Source organism: Rhopilema esculentum, chromosome 18 (assembly GCF_057945365.1).
Source record: "Rhopilema esculentum isolate cy_ngs chromosome 18, ASM5794536v1, whole genome shotgun sequence".
NCBI classification, from domain to species: domain Eukaryota; kingdom Metazoa; phylum Cnidaria; class Scyphozoa; order Rhizostomeae; family Rhizostomatidae; genus Rhopilema; species Rhopilema esculentum.
The window spans coordinates 2,756,708-2,780,399 of record NC_142832.1 but is presented as its reverse complement, the minus strand read 5'-3'; the positions used below and the strand labels follow the sequence as shown (position 1 = coordinate 2,780,399).

The 23,692-nt window shown below is 35.3% G+C and overlaps 1 protein-coding gene across 1 annotated transcript; it reads right to left on the bottom strand.

Annotated features, from left to right (window-relative positions):
- Positions 1-284: 284 nt before the first annotated feature.
- LOC135696680 (5-hydroxytryptamine receptor 1B) lies at positions 285-22,924 on the bottom strand. The gene is made up of 3 exons (XM_065216156.2): positions 22,786-22,924; positions 17,721-18,010; positions 285-3,270 (listed from the first exon to the last, which is right to left on the bottom strand). Exon 3 carries the CDS (start codon positions 3,124-3,126, stop codon positions 2,074-2,076), a length of 1,053 nt encoding a protein of 350 aa, XP_065072228.1. The 5' UTR covers positions 3,127-3,270; positions 17,721-18,010; positions 22,786-22,924; the 3' UTR covers positions 285-2,073.
- Between the last annotated feature and the right edge of the window lie 768 nt (positions 22,925-23,692).

Genomic DNA, 23,692 nt, shown 5'->3' with positions numbered 1-23,692 from the left:
TCCATTACTGTACTAGTTACATTACGTATTTTGATCCTTTCAAAAACATTTAAATTTGACTCCTGCCATTTAGCGTCAATTACCACTCTTGCTGTGTTCAGCTTGGTATAGGCCAGCATGTCGTCAGTGATAATTATAAAACTTTTATGCGACTAAAGGGCTTTATAAGACTACCTGGTAATTATAACACCTAAAGCAAGGTATATTATGAACTGTCGAAAACGTACCTAACGTACCGTATAAAAATTGGTCATTGGAAAAGAGACAAGAGGTGCAAAAACACAAACATTTTTATGAGGTTCATACAGGCAGGCGTCTTGGACACAACTTTATATATTAATCAAATCTACAACTTTATTGTTTCCTCTTTTACACCAGGCTCCGAGGAAACATATTAACTTAAATTGAATTAGTTCATTAACAACAATTTCCTCCATTATACAAGCATAACTTAAAATTTCACTACTATGAACATACTTACAATAAAGTTCTCTAGTCGTATTTCTGTACGGATGGTTGACCACAAGGATATATTTTTGCTCCTTGGTTTACGCAGGAGCTGTGGGTTTACTTGAGGCTACGGTGCTTACTAAAGACTGCTTAATTTGTGAGGCAGCTGGGGTATCCTGGGGGCTATTTTATGGGGGACTGCATAAACGGCTTAGGGTTGTGGGTTTGAAGGGAGCTGTGGGGTTCTGGAAACTACAGAGTTTATTGGCGCTGTGGGGTTTATTGGAAGTCGTGGGATCACTGGGGTACATTTATTGTATTTTGTTGGGCTCATTGAAGGTTGTTAGGCTTATTGGAGACTATGAGGGTAACTGGGGCTGTCTGAGTTCTGGAATATAAATAAGATTTTGATTCCTGATTAGAAGATTTAAGACCATTTTTCAAATGTAATCAACTCAAGATATTTGCAGTGTTTCAGAGCCTGATAACATGTAGCACCTTGGCCTGACAACCAGTCCATTTTTCTAAAGGAACAGGTCTTATCCCTTTAGAATAATGGGCTGGTTATCAGGCTAGTAGCACCGGACCACAGAATAGGGAAATAACTTGGCCGTCGAGTGCTTGTATAACATACAATGACGTATAGCTAGCTAATTAAGTACTCGTGTGCTTAGGCGATCCCTGCATGTTTTCTAGCATATTTTTGCTAATCATGTATTTTGAAAGCAGTAGCTATAACTTGCATTATCTCTGCCCGAAACATTTAATCGTTTAAGTATATATTTATCTGCGCAACATCCAATTATCCCGTTGAACTCACAGCTCATCCGCATCTGCTTATTGCCTTGATAAATACGAAGGTTCTGTTATCCTATGGAAACCACTTGTGCATTTTCTCAAATGAGTGGTTTTACGTGACACTATATTTGCAAATTAAAACATAAAAGATTTAAAATCCTTCTCAGTCCAGATTACCAAAACATTCAGAGCTTATGCCAAATGTTAGAGCTTCGAAAATGCAATGATGACAAAGTAATTAGCGAAGCCTTCAAAACTCGTTTTAACTTTCAAGAAAATTCAAGCACATTGGCTTTGTCGTGTTTATATACAAGAAAATTTATACTCGTTCACGAATAATTTCTCTGCAAACAGCATTCTTAGTATTTTATCCAATGTTTGGTTGATTAAGCACGTGATCAATTAGTCTATGACATATGACGATGTCACAAAGCCTCCGCTGCTTTGATCGTTTAATACAAAGTTACATATTCTCAAAGTACATTGGCGTTGTTCCAGCCACTTGCGTTTATGATATCATCACTCAACTTTGTGCTCATACATCAGTTTCGTCTTAGCATCTCCCATCCTCACCAAACTAGTTGTTTCTTTATCAACATAGCATGTAAAGTTTCTCAGCATCATTTCTACTTTCATGAACAATGATTTATCTATCAATTAATCAACCTTCATAGAATCAATGATCAAGAAAAAACCAGCGCCCTCATTGCCACTGTTGATAACTCTGAACCTCTTTAGTGAGTGGCTCATTTTCTACGTCATGACTGATATGCCCTACTAGTTTATCTACTATAGTATATCTTGATGAACCGCGCGGATATTCTCTTATCTGCTACGACTCAGCAATATTCGAGCGGCGCGAATAAACCCTTTGAGTTGCCAACAATAGATAATCGGGTTGAGAGTCGAGTTCATGAGCGCCAGAGTTCCAGTCCAGCCATGTGCAATGTGAAGAGATGTTGTTGGTTCGACAAGTAGATATAGTATCACGACAACGCCATGTGGAATGTAACATAGATATTGTGCGCCTATAATTAGTGCGGTTACCTTTATAGCGTTGAGATTGTCTTTCGCCTTTCTTTTTATCTCCCTCAACTCCGCACGGGCAGTCTCTGCAGTCTGCACGGTATACGCGCAGCTTCCATCAGTTGGTTCAGAAACACACTGACTTTCGAAAACTGACGTCTCAGGCTCGACTGTTGAGTGGTTCGTCGGACGGATTTCTCTCAGAATTTGCCGCGTGATGTTAAGGATTTTGCCTTGGGAGTAGACACTCCAAATAAGCAGAACAAGTAGCGTAATGGCAACAAATATCGTATAAAGCATGAAATTTGGCGTGAAAAAACTGCCCGCGACGAAGACAAGGGAAACAGCCCACGCTAGAAGTAATGCATATAGAATATTTCTTCGCGTGCAGGTATACATCTCGTATTCATACGGATGAAAGACAGCTATGTATCGGTCTGTGGCTATAAGCACTAACGTAAGGACTCCGTTGTGTCCGAAGAAGTACCCAACGAAATTAAGTGTCAGTCGCAAGGCACATGGCGTCTTTGCCGCGCTAAAATAGAAGTTTAATGTTGCGTTCAAAGGAAATGTTATAAATCCGGTACACAAGTCACATGTTGCAAGTCCAGCAATGAACATATTTGAAGAGGTATGCAGAGATTTTGATTTGTATATTACTACTAAGGTGAACAGATTTAGGGTGCTTGTAAGGGCTGCCAAAATAACATCCAAGAGACCGACTGAAAGGAAGCTCCATTTAAAGGCCGAACTATACACATATGTTTCCCTGAAGAAATGACACCTTGTCTCGAATACGAAAATGGTGCTGTCTGTTTGGCTGATTGAAGTATTAGGCCATGTATTGTTCATGATCAATGTGCAGATGCTCTACATTCCTAGCAGTTGTAGCAAATGTCGTTTCTTCTTCTTGAAGTTCCAGAAGTCAGATGACAGCTCAGCAAAGCTCTTACAACAACGCTTGACAGCTGAGGGCCCTGTTGAACTGCATTTCTACTAGAAAAGAGAATTTATATACATAAGTAAATCGGAAAGCCAATAGACTGGATCGATGATGCCATAATTAGCGAACAGGATTCGACAGACGCGTGCTTCTTATCAATTAGAGGTGTCATAAGTCGTCTACGAAAGAAGAAACATTTTTAATTTTTAAAGAGTTGTATTTCAAGATTAAGGTGAAATCTTGGCTCATTATAGCCCAAAAAACATCTCAAATCAGACGAGTGCATTAAGCGTTATCATTGTGGGGATCATGGTGAAATTATCTAAATGTATGGCTGTATTTAGGCCAGAGCTTTATCTTATGTAGCGGGTATTGCAATATTCATCACCAGTAAAGTAATCTATAAATTGATCTGTTTGTGATTTTGTCACTTTATACCAAAAATGTCTTTCTGTGACATGAAGTGGTTTATCAGGTTGAAAATCCGTTCAAACTTTCAATAAACGAATATAGAAATTGACAACTGTAGGAGATAAGAATAATTTCAAAAAAATTGGCTTTATTAAAAGAAGCAAATTTTCTGTTTATCGCAGCGAAGTCACATACAATACTTTTCATGTAAGCTAAATTCTCGTTTACAACCAGGCGACAAGCTAGTTATATGTGTCAGATTTCATTAAAGAAAGAAATAAATGAAGCGAACAATGATGTCACGAGGCTCTTTCTTGGTGAGTTAACTTCGAGGCTCTTCAAGCTCTTTCAAGAAAGATGATTTTTGAGTTTGGCCACAGAAGAGTTAATAATTTGTAATTCTATGTTTAAAGAGAGCAGGCCTTCTGAACCCTAGTACCAAGTTAACTTGTTTCATTTTCACTTTACACTTTTGTTTAAAAAGTCTTCCCTTACATTAATTTTTTTGAATTTCTTTCAAAGTGAAGTAGACATTTGACATACTCTTTCAACAAGATGACCATTATATTCACTATATCTTGATTTTGTAACCATCTTTGAGTTTTACGTATGTGAGAAATAATTATAACTAGCTATTACAACTAGGTATTAAAAAGCTCTTTTAAAGAATATCCTAGATGTGGCTTTTACATCTAAAAATCTTCTCCAAAGGAAAAACGCAGCTGCAAACTACACCTTCGTTTGTTTACCATATTGGCATGTCCTGAAGAAAGATTTACAAGATAAAGTAAAATGTTAAGGACATCTGATACCCAAACGTCAATGTCAAATTGACATTCCTTCTGGAAGCAACCATGTCTAGCCATCTAAAAACACATTGGAAGCTTGCTTTAATAAAACATTTGTTATTTATGAGAATTACCGGTCTTTCATATAGTGCTCGATGCCGTTTAGGCAGAGTTGTGCATGCTCTGGTGTGCTCTTTATCAATAGTTTAATAGTTTAACATTTGCTATTATATAGCATCTCCCCGTTTAGTCCGCTCTGCGTGCAACATTTTCCTTACCTTGTGCAAGAGTTCCTTGGTTTATAAAGACTTATGCAATTATGGAATCTAACTATTAAACAAACTTCTACTTATGACTGTTTGTAAGTTCAATTCTGTTGAATCGCTATAGAAATACCTTTACTTTAACTGCAGTCTCTTTTACCGCACGAGCGCTGCCGTTGGCTGTTGATCTCGTATTTCTCGTCGACTGATTTTAACTCTAACTAAACAGATTTGGTGATCTTAAAGATCAGCATCTTATAACCGGAAACCTTCTTGGGAATCTTCTTGGAAGAATTAATTTCTGTAACAAAATGCCAACGGGAAGCAAGAATGCATAAATGCACTCCTAGCATCATTTATTGGAATTCGTTATACAAAAACTTGGTGAAAAACTGTGAAGTTCTATTTCTTGAACTCGGTTGTCTCCTGTTGCATGCTAGAAATTAATTATGCATCAAAAGAGACACGGCGAGGCGTAGAAATATTAATAGAATAGAGAAGAGGAAATGGGCAGTCCGTTGTAACATTTATGAATAAGTTTTTAGATATAACAGCCATTTTATGCTATGCCCTTTTCAAAAGCTAGGAACAAATGATTTTTAAAAACTGGATGCTGGGAATCAATTCGTAGCAAGATTCAAAGCAAATATGGCTCTATCTTTCATTCAAAAATATTTTATTCAATAATTTTAAGAGAGAACATTTTTCTAAGAAAAAAGGCCTTGCTTTTTGACTTATTTTTTGTGGACACTATCTCTAAAGAAATTTCCAGTTTGCTAGAATATTTATTGTAATAACCAGTAGCAACAGATGTTAGCAAGTATTCTAAAAAATCCCAGGAAAGTGAAAAACATATTTTACTGAAGTTAACTGTTCGTCCATTTTGCCTCAGATTAAACAAATTCAAATAATGACCCAAAAGTTAGAAAAAATGTACTTTTTGATATTTATATGCAGTTACAAATCTGAAGTTACGTAAAATGTGTTTGATTGGTTATACATTCAGATCTCTCTGGGGCCAAATAATGCTTTGAAACCATAGACTACAAGCATTTAAAGCTTGCCTTCTCCCTTATCTTTTTCATTAGATTCTTATATATTTTCTTAAAAAAACTTTTTCTTATGATTTCACAATTATAGAGTCCAGAAAACATAACGGTTCTACGGCTGTGAGCCGGAGGAAGGTTGTCCAATGATACTGTAGTTTATTGGTCTTTAAAGTGAATGGAATTTACTGTTTCCTAGAAGTGTACAGACCAAACTTTAGATGATTTAACTCAAATTTCTATTCTAAGAAACTTCCATTCAAAAGTTTAAGAAAAAAATTTGAGGAAGGCAATGTGAAGATGTTGTATTGTGATTTGATATTGTAAAATAGGCTATAAGAGAAAAATGAGATGAAGGCGTGCCGGATGATAGTTAAAGGCTTCAGAGTAAAGTTGAGTAGAAGAAAAGGTGTTTGAGAAATTAAAGGGAATATTGAGGAGAATTCGCGAGGTTTTTTTGTGTGTTATTCTTGCTAAGTCGGACACCCGGAGGAAGGTTGAAAATTTAATTGCCACGGATGGAAATAAACGCATGCATCCAATCTAAGTTAATTTAATTTTCTGCCCATTGAGCAAAAAAAGCTAAACTCGAACTTCAAATGATCGATTTTAATGATATCTTTCTACAATATTTAGGGAGTTGCCATGAACCTTATGTCATGTGGCAAAGTTCCCACATGCCTTGATTGGGAATGCCATTTAATACTATAACCAGGAAATCCACCGATTCGTTTAATCCAAACATGCGAGGCAAGATTATCTGTGTAAACGTCTCGTATTTCTTCAATTGGATGAAAAAAGCTTTTCTTGCTAACATTCCCCAAAATTTTCAAAGACCACACAAAAATTTTCAAAGGCCTCATATGTCCTCTCTAGCCAATATACATCTATCATTTGACACCTGACTAACACATTTTGCATTGTCACGTTCCTTTTTTCGTCAAGATTTAATCAAGAAACATCATTTTATAGAATATCTGGCAATTTATATAACTTTATCGGTCAACGGTTCTGATTAGTAAACAGGCAACTAATATACGCCACTATATTAATAGAGGCAACTTTATACAATTCCCTAGCACTTTTGGGATGTTTATTATTGATGTTTCCTTAGCCAAGCTATACCTTGATGTAAATCAAAATCATCGTTATCATCTTTTATCCTTTAATAAATCTATAGTTGTCTATAAAAAATGTAAAACTCATGAACAAAAGCCAAATGACACAAACTACAATATTATGTTTTTGCAATATAAGCCAATGATAAGGTGACAATGCAATCGCTTTGTTTTTTGCTAATTTTTGAGCTATCAATATTATAGTTATTCTTGAATTGTATTTTATATCAAGAATTGTAACCGATGTCAATCGAAAGTACACCATTTATACTGTACCGTGATAACACTGTCGTTAGATTCGCGATAACTTAAACTTACTGTTGCTGGGAAACAACATAACAAGCATGGTACGATTAATGTTTCTTTGTATGCAGCCACCATTTTGAGAATTAAGACTTTTTATATAACATAACTGAGATTTAAAATCGTAATGATCGTTTAACTTACTGCCTATGGAAATAGCAACATACTAAAAATTAAGCAATTTTAAGCAATACTGGGGTAGTCAAGTTTCAATTAGACATAAATTAACAATGCTCTAACGTACCTCACAAAATTTTCATCTAAGAAAGAATTCAAAAGTCTTCAGCTATATTCAAGTCATTTCAAGTGGTTAACACACAATCTACAGCAAAAAATGGTAGCTAAATGTCTACTTGATTAGCAAAGTTACTTTCTTCGCACCTGCAATTATAAAAATGCCTTCCCTTCTTCAAAAATGTGTCACGCAGCTAACAGAACCCAGCCAGCCTCTGAACAGCGTTTGTGACGGAACTAATAATTTCAACTGTTCGAGCTCTATCATAAACGAGGTCATAACAGCGAATCTTTGAGTAAATTTAAATTTAGGAAGACACTTGCTCCCTATTTGACAAGAATTCAAGTTAATACATGGCTTAGTGGTGAATTACTAAACCATCCGAGTTTTAGAAAAGAGCGAGAATGAGCTAATGGAATTAATTAAATTTGCTTTTGGTTCATTTTCAAAGGATTCAGAAAGTACAGTCCAGAGTATACTGAATATTGATGGACGTAGTATTGAACTATACAATCTAATAAGAAATGATGTGTTAAAAGCATGGACAGAGAAGAACTAAATTAAGTTCGCCATTATCAATCTAGCGATAAATACACAAAAATGAACTGTACAATAGATGACACTGGAAAAAACAACTTTGTTTATGACGTCAAACAAGATCTTCCTGCAAAAAGATATTTTTTTCTACTTTAGCATGCCCAGGGCATTTGTATTTTGAAATGATACATGAACTAAATGGAAAGATTGATTATGTTGTCTTCATTCTTTTGCAGCGTACTCAAGCTTGCAAGATACGACTGTTGGTAATAGTTCGGATTTCTCAATAATTTTAAAACGGAGAAATCAGAAAAAGGATGCGTTATTTTTTACCTTTAATTGCTGAAATATATTTGTTTTAAAAAGCCATTGCTGGACAAGATTCGTCGACAGCAGACGAAGCATTTGCAAAGTAACCTATCTTATCATGTCAAATAGTCAGCTTTCGACCTCTGCCGAGTCATTTGTCATAAAAAACGTCTAACAAGATCCAAATACTTGACTCAGGATCACATAAAAACCTATATTTTGACAGTTGTTAGCTTGAAATGTAGGGCTGTAATTAGGGCCTTTTTCCTTTGATAATTAATAACGCAGGCAATTAACTAACTTGAAATATTACAGATAACTTTAGAAAGATTTATGTACTTCAGATAGTTACATTTTTCCATCAACATCATGAATGTTTGTTGACATTAGGTTCCCAACGCAGGTGCCACGTTCTTATAGCGAAATAATATGCTCATGTTGAGCAAAGCCACTAATTTGTCAAAACTGCCGAGCTAAGCTTCATTACAAATGACGTCAAAGTGGATTTCGTGCTAGCATTCTTCATGTGGTTCTTATGTTTTGAAAAATACGAAGAAAATTTGATCACGCAACTGACCTAGCAGATGGCTCTCTTTCTAACCTATGAAATGAAGAAATGTATTTTGGGCATTTTTTGCTCACGATTCAAATTAAAGTATGATTAGATATATGCTAAAAAAATAAATTTATAAAAAGTATATTTTTCTTTATAGAATATTAAAGTTACTGAATATCCTTCACATATATTTTAAATAAGCTAGATAAATTCAATTGAAAGATTCCTTGTGTCTTCTAAGTTACTTAATGTTCTTCTAAGTTTCTTTACATGACATTGAAAATTTTGCAAAAGTAGAAATTTTGACAATAAAAATAGCTATCTTTATGATATTGTTAAATATAGACGCATCTGGGTTGTCTTTAGATGGAATGTCAGTCGAACTTTTTCTGAGCCATGCATGACATGTTGGTGCTAATTAGATGTTTGTTAGCTATTGTTGTGTAAACCAACTGTAAATAAAATGAATAAAAACCAGACAAGGACAAAGAAAAGAGATAAAAAGGCAGAGTATGTTTTTCAGTTTCTCTTCACGGTTTTAAGAAGAAGAGAGAATCTATTAAGATCTATCCAAATCTAAGTGTCAGTGCACTGTATATGTTCATATATTTGTCCGCTATTTTAATTGCTTAATTCAAAAGACCTATACCGAATAGGACGTAAAAAAGTACTAGCAAATCATTATGCATCTGTCCCATTTCTTGTATTAAATTCTTCTCGAGTATATTGCAGCCAAATAGATTTTATCAACTGATTGTATGGAGCATTACTGTGGTCCACACCATAAAAAATTATTCAAAATTTACTCAAACGTTACATCGGTAATAACGTCGACTGACAGTCTTTATAAAATATCTAAAGAATATTGATATTTGAAATAAAGAATTTTTAAACAATAATGATAGCGCTTTAACTCATAGTTGAATTCTACATTCTAAGATGTTAAAAAGGGGTGGAAAACCTGCTTAAAGCTATGCCCTGACAAAAAACAAGTTGCATGAAATATCTTTATTGCTAACAAACAATTGAGCTAGAGTTTCATTCAAATGCTCATAACTTTTCTACAATTAATTGAAATGTATGTATTATAATGCGAAAACGCACTTGGCTTTCAATTTTATATTTAGTAAAATGATATTTGATGAAAGGCAACCAAACTGATCATAAAATCACTCGAACAATGAAAAATTTGCGCCAGTCAATAAGAACTATGATAATTCAAGTTGTATATGCTTCCTCATTGAACTTGTAGATTTGATTTCCGAAAACATATATTAATCCAATCCTATTTCTAAGAACGTGTAACTGATAACTTGGTTTAACATTTAGGGCCATGACGAATTTGCGCCAATCAATGAGAACTATGACAATTCAAGTTGTATATGCTTCCTCACTGAACTTGTAGATTTGATTTCCGAAAACATATATGAATCGAATCCTATTTCTAAGAACGTGTAACTGATAACGCGGTTTAACCTTTAGGGCCAGGAACAAAAAAAATGTCAATTAGTGCTGTAAATGCAAGCTTTAAATTTTGCCGTTACTACTTACGTTAATTATACTGAGAGTTGCAACTCAGCTCTTGAATTTGCTATGGAGCTGCTTTTCGCCAAACAGCTGTGCTACTAACTATTTTGCACGGTCTGTATTTTATATACTGTTATGCAAATAGGTCCCTTGTTGCTCTTCCCACGGACTGACCACGAGAACTTAAATATTAAACACTTTTGGCTGTTAATTGATTCAAAATCGTCGATTTTTCTTAACAGCCTCAAAAAATTGCATGCTATGCATCCACTTTAACATTATGATAGTGAAAAAGCAAAAATTTGCCTGCACTCCATGCAGAATCACAGTTTTTTCCAGGGAATTGTTGATCGATGGAGGCAAAATACTTTAAACTACGTACCCATCGAGATTAGGTTGGACTTTTCAGTTCGATTGATTTAGGTTCACGAAAGATTTCGTCGAAAAAAAATTGCTGCCAGAGCAGAGAAGGGGAAACTCTGATTTCACAAAACCTCTCTCAGCTAATATTTACAAGAAATCTAAAAGGCTTAAAAGCTAATTACAAATGATAGGCTTATTTATGCTTACTAGAAATTTTGATTATATAATGCTAACGAAAAAGAAAAAATATATGATGATGATTATAGAAAACTATGTTAATCTGACACCATTTTCACAGCTCTGCGAATACTAAGAAAACAGCTGTTACCAAGAGATTGACTGGGGTGTATGTTTTCTTTCCAAAATGTTGGTTAGAAAATTTAAAAATGTTTTCTCCTTCCTTTTTAATATGGCTTTTAGATTATTATTTGCTCTTTAATCCCAAGTTTCCTAGCAGCATATACACTTGCAAAAGAATGTTCTGGTTAAAAAAGTTTTTTTGCAGTGCAGTTTTCACTTTCAACTCCACGCTCTTTCATGAAATTAGAAATTAGAAAACAGTTTTGTAATCAACCATAAAATCTGTCAAAACATTATATGGCATCCTATCTAAACAAATAAAAGACATAAATATGAATAAATCCCGCTTGTTTGAATGCACACTCAACTAGAATATCTTAGATATAAGCCAAGATGTCTACTATTCCATCTGTTTAAGACGGCTATTGATAGATGATTCCGATCAAATGTAACGTTAATGTTACAAATGTAAAGGTGCGAGGATGGCTCAGTTGTTAGAGGCGCTGACTGCAGACCCAAGGGTCCGTGGTTTGAGTCCCTGACGTGACCAAACTTTCACCTAGAGTGGGGAGAGTTGCCAGCTCTCTGTAATTCCAGGCGTAGGAATCACGAGGTGTGGTCACATCGAGAGGAAGGATCAGGACACTGCTCGATAAGCATAGCTTCTCAGTGTCCTAAAAACTACCTTCAGATGCTAGGTATCAACAAATACAAATACAAAAAAATGTTACTTACTCAAAAAGTTTGTGAACGAAGAAAAAATTATTGTTAGGGCGTGTCTAGCATGCCTTTTTATCAGGTTAAAGAACAGGGAGAGTGAAATTTGAAAATTGAGTAGAAGTGTAGAATTGAAGGATTGGGTGTATATGACGCGAAAGTTAAGACTTACAATGCAAAACAAGGTGAGAAGGATGCCTAAAAAACAAGAAAGAATCAACATGAGATTGAAAAATATGATGCACCGTATTTTTTCTTTTCTCAATCTAACGTTTGAATAAATGTGACTTATTTATTGAAGCCATATATCAAGTATCACATATCTAAAAGAAGATATCTAGATGATTGTTACCATGGGTACCAGAGCTTCAGGGAAAGTGACTGTCAAGGCTCTTTCACCGATCCACTATTTAAGGCTCTAGCACCCAAGGTAGATGATTGCATAATCTATACAGTACAGAGGAAAAACACAGTTGCTTTTCTTGCAAAAGGTGGACCGTTATTGACTCATTGCAATCACCAATTGATAAATCTTACCCTGCAGTGATGTACAGCTATCGGACGATTACACACGTACTAAAAGAGTATTGATAGTGTGTAACAATTGGCTGTGGACACTGCAGCCTAGCCTTATACGTAATAGACAGTGATAATTTCCTTGTATTAACGATCATTATATATACTTAGCAAAAAATAAATAAAATCATATACTTATCAGGCAGAAATAAACAGTTATTTGTTGACTCGATAAAGAATAAGATTGATTACAAAACTTGTCAATCATTGATGTGTGGCTATCAGTTTATCAATTCGTGTAGATCAATTATCAGTACTAATGCATAACCTTCAATGATAGGCAATGATCAATTGATCATAATAATCAAATGCTTATCGATAGGCAATGATCAATTGATCATAATAATCAAATGCTTAACAGAACTGCCCTTCATCAGATAACGACGATTAACCTAATTGTTGGTAAACTAGACAAAAGAACGAAAGCCATCAATATGCATTTTTAAGAAATGACATTGGTAGAAGTTTCTTCATTTAAGAAAATTGGCGCTAAATGTTTTACTGTAGCTATTACAGAAGCACGCCACCCTTGGCAGTCAGCAAATCTTTGGTACAGTAACCAGAAATTAACCTCGTAATCTTATTCTATTAACCTTGTAATTAGTACAACACGCACAATTTCATTGATTACCAGAAATTAACCTTGTATTCTTCAGCCTATTTCAGAGATCTATTTCCCTGGCCGCAACTATCATTCTTTTGGTGTACGAAGAATGAGTACACTACGTGGTGGGTCGAGGGGAACGCATACATGTATGTATGTATGTAAGTATATATATGTATATATAGACGCTTTTCCTTTACTTTTTTGGTATGCAAGGTATGCTCGTTCCCCTGTGATTTCAATAAGCAATCATTTTTGCTCTATTGTTTATCCCCGAAGCTACGCTCACAATTTATGTTCATTCAGAGCTGCTGTATTAGTATGACATCATTAAGAGTCTCTTGACTGGCCTATATTGCTTAAAAACAATAGGCCATGCACATAATCACGCAAACGGCTCCACGCTGACCACATTTTATATTTTCTTCCCAATAAGACATCAGTGCTTTGGGTTCCCACAAATGCACATTAGCCGAAAGCCTCCTACATCCAAATACAGGCTTGCCGACAGTTAACCTGTGCCCGTAAGGTAGAATGACCAGTCATAATGATATGTAAATACTTAAAAATTAATTAGCGGCTCGTGGCTGTTCAAAGGCAGATCAGTCATAGATCAGCCAAATAAAATTACATGGTCAAAAATCTATTAATTTTTTTGAATATTCTGATTTAGTTATGAATTATGAATGAACGATGATCGACAAGAGAATTTCTTTAGCGTAATATAAGGAGTAACAAGTCACGGATGTATTAAATTTTCAACTTTAGATACTCCTTCTCCTAAGTCCTATATGAGGGAGAGGGGCGAAAATTCAACCTTCTTGATGATTTTATTCTTAATTTGTTTTGCAACTAGAAATCTGCCATCTTTGGCATCTTAGTTATCATAGCAACATCCAGTACAAAGAAGTAGCATCCTTCCAATGTACAAAGTATTTTTTCAGCAATGACTATGTTATGTACAGTATTTCCCAACTCCAAAACTCCAACACCAAATAATGTGTCTATATTGATAAGTTAATTTCATAGACGCCCACGTGTCGTTTCATAGAAAGTATATGTACCTCAATTTACTTTAACCTCCTTAAACGACGGCCAAATTTTCAATAAATAATTTTTATAAAATGGTAGTTTCTTGAAGGTTTCTTAAACAGCTCAGTTGCAATATGAACCCAGGCACAGTCTTTATGTCAGTATGCTCTAATATAAAGAAAATTCAGAGATTGTGCAGTCTATATGTTAGGTTATATCACTGTAACAACATCCCTGCGAAGAATTTACTGTTTGTTTCTTCTACAAGGAACATCTTTTATAGCCGTGCTTTGCTTGTAAACTCGCCGTGTAACAGGCACTCGCACAAGAATCTTCGTGATTTCAGTGACTTCAAAAGCTGTCTTGTTCCGGTTAACATTCAGCTAGCATTCACTTGTCTATTAATACCTAGATCTCGAAAAGTGGTGATTGCAAACAGACGAAAGCGACAAAATCTTGCTAGTTTGCGGATCCGATGGCTAGTTTGACGCTGTGGATAATTGCTCGAAATGTTGTGTTTTGTAAGTAAACTTTGTGAAAATTCTATTGCTATGAAAAGTATGAAAGCTCAGCTTCTAAACATAGGATTGAATTGTTTTAAACCATACAATAACACGTGTCGCAATCTACGCAGTTTCATTATGTCCAGTTTTGATACGTCGATGCTTGTGAATCTAATTTTGACAACAGTACACTTGTACCTATTTTTCTTTACCAACCCCAAAATAAAGTAATACTGTTTCGCAGATTAGCAAAATTTGAAGTGAAAAAGTATGGCACACCAAATCTAGTGAGGATCTCACTGGGTATGGTCATGCCTTTGAACGTATAAATATACCAATACAACAAAATAAACGCATACCTTTATTGAAATGATAATATGCTTATAAAGCAGAAATTTCTTTATTCTTTGATACGAGTTATTCCATTTATGCACTAGCTAGCTGCTTTCTTCTGAGCAACACGCTTCAGGATTATGACACCAGCTTTCAAAAAGACTTGCAACAAACATTTTAAAGTGAGGAGTAAGCTTTCGGTTTTAATTTTACACAGCTGCCCATAACCCTCAAGTTTGTTATCATGTGACGTAATTTGCAAACTCGGAAAGCTTTTCTTGCGCCGTTTTATGGCACGAGCATCATTCGGATTACGAAAGCAGGAGATTCCAGACAAGGAAGAAAAAAGCCTTGGTTTATACTTGTAACTCGAAATACCGTTAATATAATGCGTAAGCAACGTGTTTTCATCATTGACTATATCAACAGCAAAAAATGGTATTTACTACGTTAATGCGTCAACAAAGAAATGTGCTTGCAGCCTATTTCCGACTGCAAACCATATCCTCAGTAAGTCACCAATTAGGCATCATAACTGGCCTTTTTGACATTGTAAGCAGTGTCTTTACTGCTTTCAAAAACATCTCTTACAAAACTAGTTTGTGTCTAAATATTTTCAATGCTATAGCAAGCACTCACACGAAATTTGTTTAGAAACTCTAAACATTCAAGTTTTTTTGTTCAATTTTTTAGATTGCTTATTAAAAGAAGATCAGCTAATTTCCTTGATCGGTATCGACCAATATAGAATGTTGCTGGAGACACTTGTCTCTTTCGAATTTGACCAGAAAAGCTAAAGTTTAAACTGCGTACAGACTCTAGGCAGTTGAAGGGAGGAAATCTTAGAAGACTCGTTTCTTTCTTATCTCTCCTCCACAGTATCTGTGAGTCGGATCTATGCGTTTACGAGCCAATGAAATGATCCGGTACGCTCCCATACCAAATTCGAAACAACTTTGTCCACAAAGACGATATGGAACATATCGGAGATTCAAGCATTGTCGTCTATTTTGGTAGGAAAAGTGATCCGATGCAAAACAGATCTAGTATTGGCAACATGGTCTTAGATTCTGTTGAAAAGCCACGTGTGATACCTTAAAAAATGTCCTATGTGGATGAAGTTATATGATAAAAAGCTTATAATTATGCATTCAAGAGACACTCGCGAGAATTTCCTTTTTTCAACGAAAATCTGCTTTACCAATCTTTAATACAACGTAAGCAATCTAGTGACTTGCATTTTGAGCTGCTTTTTGGGAGTCGTGTCGAATTCATTCACTTTCTTCCGGTTTTAACTGACATGAACGTAAATTACAAACCGAATTATACACTTTAATGCTTGAATTTTGCGTAGTTAGCATCAGGGGGCAAAATTAATCAGGACAAAATGAAATTCCTATGGGTTTAAAGGCTAGATGTTAAGGCCCGGCCAAACAAATAAAACATCCGTTAAACATCGTCAAACATTTTTGTACCAACACTGCTGGACAATGTTTTATGACCTGGCCAAACGAGTCAAACAAATGTTAAAACATCAGTTATGGTTAAGCACTGCTGCACAGCGTCCGTCAGTTACTGCGTTGTATTTGTCGAATTTTAACCTACTGAGCTTGCGTTAGTAAAACAAATGTTTTAAGGGGTGGCCAAACGAACGCAACATTGTTGATCAAATATGAGAACAAAAGCGATGTTTTACGAAATGTTTGATGGAAATCAAATTTTGCAAAACATCATAGAACATCGTTAAACATGGTTGTCAAACGAAAAAAACATGTTTTATGCAACAATGTTGGATAATGTTTTATGTCGTTGTTTTATTCGTTTGGCCAGGGCTTTAAGCAACTTTAACAAATACATTCAAGTAGCTTTTCTCGCAAAAAAGACAAGTAACCGTAGCTTGATGCAGTACCAATGGATCCGTAGGAACGTTGCGAGCAATTGTGACGTAACGCCCAGTCTACCATACCATACGACGAATTTTAATCGCAAAATTTGCAGTGCTCCAGTAATTGTGAAGCATCACATGAGATTTCTGATTATAAAACCAAGCTTTCGACCAATATCGCGATTTTTGTCTTTTTTCAACCAAATTGACTTCATTTTCGTAAAGGAATTGCAAAGCTAGAATCTAAGCTAAACTTGTTAATTCTCGAGGTTACAGAGACGTTAATTAGCTACTAAGGCGTTCCCTCTACAGCTGTCCATGTTCCATTATCTTTATTTATCTTACGACACGAAGTTTCTGTATTTGCTATCTCTAGATTGCTTTGAAATTTCATAAATTACCTTATTCTTCTTAGCATCCAGCCAGTTTTTCATAAGAAACCTTCTACAGGATATTTTTGGTGTCATTTTCTGTACCTTGTTACTTCAATGTTTTAGTTTTTTCAATTTAGCTTCAAACTGCACATCAAGGAAATATTATTCCAAAACTCCCTTACTAAAGGGCTTACCAAAGGAGAATGTCACATTTTGGCCTGTACGGATACCTGATATATGGGTGACAATGTTGCTGCTGGAATTTTGCTGAAACTTTTAACATTCAACAGCAACTTTTACAGTAGCGTTTCTTTTTGAAAAAAAAAAAGTAGAAACTTCAAATGATAGCAGATTTTGGAAGACTTCTTTTTTCCTAGAAGTTTACGAAAATTGTCAAAGTCTTATTCATACAACGCAAAGCTAGATGTTCAGTCATTTACACAATTGCCTGATGATGGCCCTGAGTGTGAAACTTTAACTAGCAATTTAGAACCGTCCTGTTCTATTCACCAAAAGCATGAACAGCTTTGCCTATTCGGCATCGAGCACTTTATGACAGACCGGTAAACAGTAATTTTCACGTTCAGTTATTATGTTGACCATCCATTTCATTTATCATTGTTTACGCAGAGTTGCGGCACTGGTGTAGACTCACTGCAAGAAGACGTATGCTCTTTGTACTAGACATGAGATGAACACAATGTGTATGAAGAAAATACTTACCTTTTTATCTAAAGGAAGTTCCTTATCGCCATTGTTATGCAGTAATACAACTGTTGTATGTTCTGTTCAAGGTTCCATGTGACAAGGAAGTCTGCTCTTATGATCACACTGAGACGCCGATCGCATCTAAGCCGCATGTTTCCAACACTACTAGCGATCAGTCTATGGCTCCAATGTTAACAGGGATCTGGTGATGTGACGTCAGCATTAATTTTCTTCACTTTTAAAATGGATGAAGATCATTAATCCACACGATCTGCCAGCAAATACCAGATCACGCTAGAATTCACCTGGTGAAATTGTTCAAAGATGATATACCCGATTGTCATCGAATTATCCTTAATCATAAAAACTTAGAAACCAGAACAAAATGAAATAAAAACACTATTATAAAAGAGCAAAATACACTACAATGCCGGCTAAAGAAAACCCAGCCGATTTATCTTCAAGTAACAAAACTGTTTTGAAAGCGCATCGGCCCTCATTCGAGGAAAAAGAAAATAATTTTATTATTAAATAGGATTTACAGGGAAGCGTGAAAAGAACTGATGTTTAAGAATAGATTGTTAATGCATGTTCTTTCCCAAACGATTATGATATCAACGCAATTTTCCGTGACGAGTACAGAAGTATGTTTTGTGATGTTTTAGCATCGAGCTAAATATGTATTCGAGGTTAGAAAGTTCTTTTGAATGAAATAAAAGGTGAATTTTGCTAAATAAAGACAAGCAGCAATGGATTGAGTAGATTATGCTGCTAAAATTGTTCGCTTGAATAACGATGTTTGAGCTGCTGAGTTTTCGGTTAATTTATGTTTGAGCAGCCACAATGATAACGAACACTTAGTATAAACGAAGCAAGTAAGCTAAAAGAAAAAGCATCAGAAAAATAAAAACAGAATAACCAAAGCCAAAGTATAATGACAGAATAAACGTTTGTACATTCTTTCTGTTTTCCCAGTACGAATTTGATTAGTTAAGAAGTCTTCTGTGAAACTTTTTCTCTTGTGAAAAATGCCTTAGTCGCTCTAGGTGCATGGCGCCTGCAAAAAGATACACCTTCCAATGATCAATTACCAGGTTTGATTTTTCTATGTAGAGGTTTTAGCCATATTGTTTTAGTTTAAGCCACATTTTTATGTTTTAGTTTTTTAGAACCTATGGAGCAGCAGATTGAGAATGGCAGAAAATGCTAAATCCTCTAATTTCAACAGCTCAGGTAAGCAAAGTTAACTTGCTTATGTCAAGCTTTGGTTGACATTTTTTTACTAACGTTGACCTTTAGGCCTAAGGCATGTTTAAGTCCCGGTTTGTGAATCGTTTCAATATTTATTTTAAAAGCTTCTTCAACATGATTTTTAGAATTTTAGGCTCTAGTAGTTTATATTTAACATATATGATTAATCAGAAAGTTATTTAAAAGATTAATATTTTAAATACCAGACTATTGTTATATGGGATGTTATTAAAATAATTTTTTGCAGCAAGGCAGGTCATGGGTATCGACATTACAAATCGCATAAACATAAAAATAATAGTTAGGTATTAATTTTGGATGTTTGGGATTAACGCTACATGGTTTTGCCAAACATCCAGCCAGGCATGCAAAGCTCAGTTCTATTCGACAGTATGTTTCACTTGCCTATCTTATCAAAAAATGCCAGTTCTGTGTGATTTGCAAACAAATGGTTTGAGAAAATGAATTGAAATTGATACTGTGTGGCATTTATTGAAGATAATTATGATTCCTATTTCTAAGCCATAGTTGTTGGCCGAGGAAGTTCAATAAAACGCTGTAGTCTGGACTATTTTCGTGTACTTAATTAAAGTATAACTTGAGCCTTGAATACACTTGTAAAGAAAGGCTAATATTTTATGAACGGTGTTATCTTTAATACCTTAAATCCCCTTCTTTTATTTCATTTTATTCGCTACAGAATTCGCTACATTTAGCATTTTAATTTTAAGTTTCTCAAAAGAATGACCACACATACAAAAATCCGCTTAAAATTATTCTTCGTCTGCAAATATTATAGGTCACCATGGCAGCAGTCTGATTAAACCTCATTGCAGTCTCGAGGCTTGTGCTGGATATTACCGCCCAATAAATCAAACGTACCGTATAATGTTAGCACTTGATAACCCTAGACATTAGAACCCTATGTCGTGCTTCCAGTCAGAAGAGATGTTCAAAAAGAGCATTAATATTCATATCATGAATCGAAAAAAGATGCTTCTAAAAGTAAATGAGTTTTTATTAGAGCTTTATGGTATATCTTCTCGAAAAATATTAATTTGGAACTCTAAATACCCGTTAGGGTGGGAACTGAAGCCAAGCCCCCCTTTACTTACTCTTTCTTGATCAAGAAAGCAGAAAATAACATTAACAGCATCAGTATCTAAAGAGTATTTAACGGGTTTCAAAATTAAGAATAGAGTATCAAGATTTTGGTACAATCTTTCAAGAACTAAATGGACCAATAAAGTGTAGAAAAAATAATAAGGCAATTTGAAGACCGAAAACCGAAAATCGGTGTTATAATGCGCCTGCAAGAAGGAGGTGTCCTTTTCGGCGTGTCTTTTTCTACCGCGCTAAAATTTGGGCATAAAAAGATTTTGAGTCCCATCGCAGTCCCACCACATTAACTTCGGCATTGCATCAGAGTCCAGAAAAGTTGTTAACCTTCCTCCTGACAAAAACATCCCAGAAGGCAAACCTTCCTTACAAAACAATAGAAACTAGACGTGGCTTGGGTGTGTCATATGAGCTTCTATTGTTTTTCGTGGACCTTAATGTTTTCTTGACTCTGAGTAAGACAGTTGTATATTATTGTGTATGCAATTTTGATTAAACGTGGTATGCAGGTAATTTAGCATCAAAAATTACTCAGGCAATGTTTTCACATTCTCATACTCCCTTGAGCTTGTGCTGCATCTTTCTATGGTGTATCGTAGTGGAAGTTCTCATTCCCGGGCAAAAGCCTCATGGTATTAGAATGGGGCTAATACCTTGGGGCTCAAATACCAGGCACATAACCGCTGTATCAAAAGACGATTTTGCTCGCGTACTTTGCCGTAGCCATCATCCTTGTATACGTCATAGGAGACATCATTCACCCACACCTAGGTGGATATGCCAATTTTGTTGCTGATCCAACGAAAAAGAAAAATGTAACCAAAGCAGTCATATGAAAACATGATTGCTTACAACTGAAAACTTATTATATGACAATGCAAAAATTGATTTTTTAGCTAGTCTTATGATACAGTATATATGTAAAAAGGGAATGATGTTATCAAGAGGAGTGGAAGATGTAAAGAGGAAAAAGGAATGGAGCAAAAAAGACATTTTAATAGATTGGAAGCAATTTTATGCCAAGAACGCTTCGTAAAACATTTCATTAACTGTTGTTTGTAACGTTTTCCAAAAGCTGTTTTGTTTGTCCCTATGCGAATTTCTGGGGTGATTTTCTGTCAATTTTTTACAAGAAATCATGGCTGCTTTACCATTATTTTTCCTTCCACTTGAAAGCTCCAGTGTCCTTTCATAGGAATTAAGTAACGGTTGAAGTAAGTCATAATTCCGATAAACATGGTGAGTGTTAGAGAAGCCTTCAAGTTAGCCGAAAACTGCTGCATTACCCAATAAACGATCAAGTTCGCCAATTCGAATTTTCAGTCTATATCTCATTATGGAATTCTGGCCAATGATAGATCTTTAACGACATTGTCAATCCATAGTCAAACATTGAGAACATGTCTGGTGACGATATTTCTACCGAATGGACAATTATTTGCAGAACAGACCTGTTAATCAATGCATTTTCATATTTTGGTTTTGATCTTTCGCTGAAATCAGTTTCGTTTTGACGCAGCTGATAAAATTTGAGGTAAGAAACAACAAATTTTTCTTTACTCTTCTCTACAACACGCTTTTAGTACAAACAAGAAGGAAATGAATTATTAGCGAAGGCTTTAACTGATCCACCAGTAAACCCTGAAATTCACGACTCTTACAAAAACTTTGGTCCTGAACCCTATGTTTGATAGTGGCTCCTTCGAGCTTTCTTCTCGCATTAAACTGATGTTTGAAAACAAGCTTTGCTGGTTGAATCAGAAAAATCATTTCTTGTTATTAGAAAGCATATCATACTTTCCACCTAGGTTCAGACATGATTTTTCAGAGTGAAAAGCTAGAAATTCTATGTTTGATTCTGCCCTTCCTCGGCAAGACCCTAATGATTCTACTTCTGAGATGGAACAAAATCAAATATATCCTGCCTTAATCATCCACAGCAATTCTAAAGCTATTGCAGAGGGTTGGTTTGGATATTGATATATGCTGAATTTGAAATCAGAAGAATATACACTTTGTGTAAAAATGACCCACTTCATCAAGAAAGTTCTGCGAGTTAAGCTCCCCCCCCCCCTCCCCCCTTTCCTGGAACTCTTTTAGAGGATCCTGAAGTTGAAACTACTGTTAAACAATTTAAACAGTTAAAAAATTCTCTGTAGAAAGCATTGCTAAAGATATTTGTAGGAAAACATATTGATAGAGGCTCCGTCCTTGTTGGATTTTCTTGCTATTATATGAGACGTTTGTCTCATGATAGTCTACTACAATATTGATAGGAAGACAGTTTGCAATACTTTTGAAGTTTGTAGATGGAGATCAGAAGCTAACTGCGATGATGAGCTACCTCAATGATTAACAGACTTTTCCAATGAAGAAGAGCATGTATCGAACTTCCAACGAAAAAATATTCAAGGGCAGATATCAGAGACTTTAGGTACACATTTATTCGCTAATTTTTCCATGATTTTTTCTTCATAATAGTCTGGTTTACTATAAAGTTGTTAAAACCATGTAATTTGACCTTTGAAGAGGTGTTGAAGCAAATGCAAAAGTTGAAGCAAACGATTTCATGTATTTAAGCCTTAATGTGATAGCCTTCCAAGTTATCTCATTGTAAGGATTATCTCAATGTCGTTCTTTATACCACAGCTAGCCATTCCAAAGGGATTTTTTAAAAAAAATTTCAATGATAATGATCTTAGTTACATACCTTGAAGTTTTTTGCAGCCCGCTGGTTGATAAATCCTCGATACATGCGTACGGACTAAACCACACGGAGAAATGCATGCATATACAGGAATATTTTTGCAAAACAAGCACATGTATCAGCGAATGGTGGGAATCATTGCCACATCAAGTTCCGAATATAGAACTCCTATCGTTTTCGGATGACCCGAACATGAAGTTATGTTTTGACTAAGGAAAATTTCTGAGACAGCATCGAGTGCATTTTCCTTGAAGTTTTATGAGAAAGTTTATATTTTACTACGAGTGTTGTGAAAATATTCGGGCGGGCATCCACCTTCAATACATCATTTATGCAACCATTAATAATGTACAATAAAAGTAAATTAATAAGGAAACCAGCTGATTAACGTTACCCGCTACAGGAACTTGCAATCAATAGTTTCTATTCTAAAACCGTACCTTGTAATTATGTCAATTTATCCTCCAGGAAACAAGTGCTTAGGACCAAAAGTAGTCATTATCTTATACATAATTCACAATGCTTGCGTTCCTATGTTTTACACGTCTCGCATATGCACAAGTCCAAAGGTCCTACGTCTCAAAAAAGGGAGCAACGTTCAAAAATATATAATAATTGAATTGGTCTGCATCATCGTATCCTCCTTCCCTCAATTTCTTGCTTCACTTTTTCGTTAGATGTTGATACCCAATTCTTTTTTACTTGTTTTGTTGTATTAATTCAAATTCGGTAATTTTTTATACCAGAGCCCAGACCAGTGTATATTAACATAATAACATGTTATTATACTTCGTCGGGTACAGACTGCCTGTACCCTACGAAGTATAATAACAGTTCTAAAAATAGTAAAAATAAACCTTTTGTTCATTGAGCTTCTACCAGCCGCTGGTCGCATTTCTATCAATTTTTA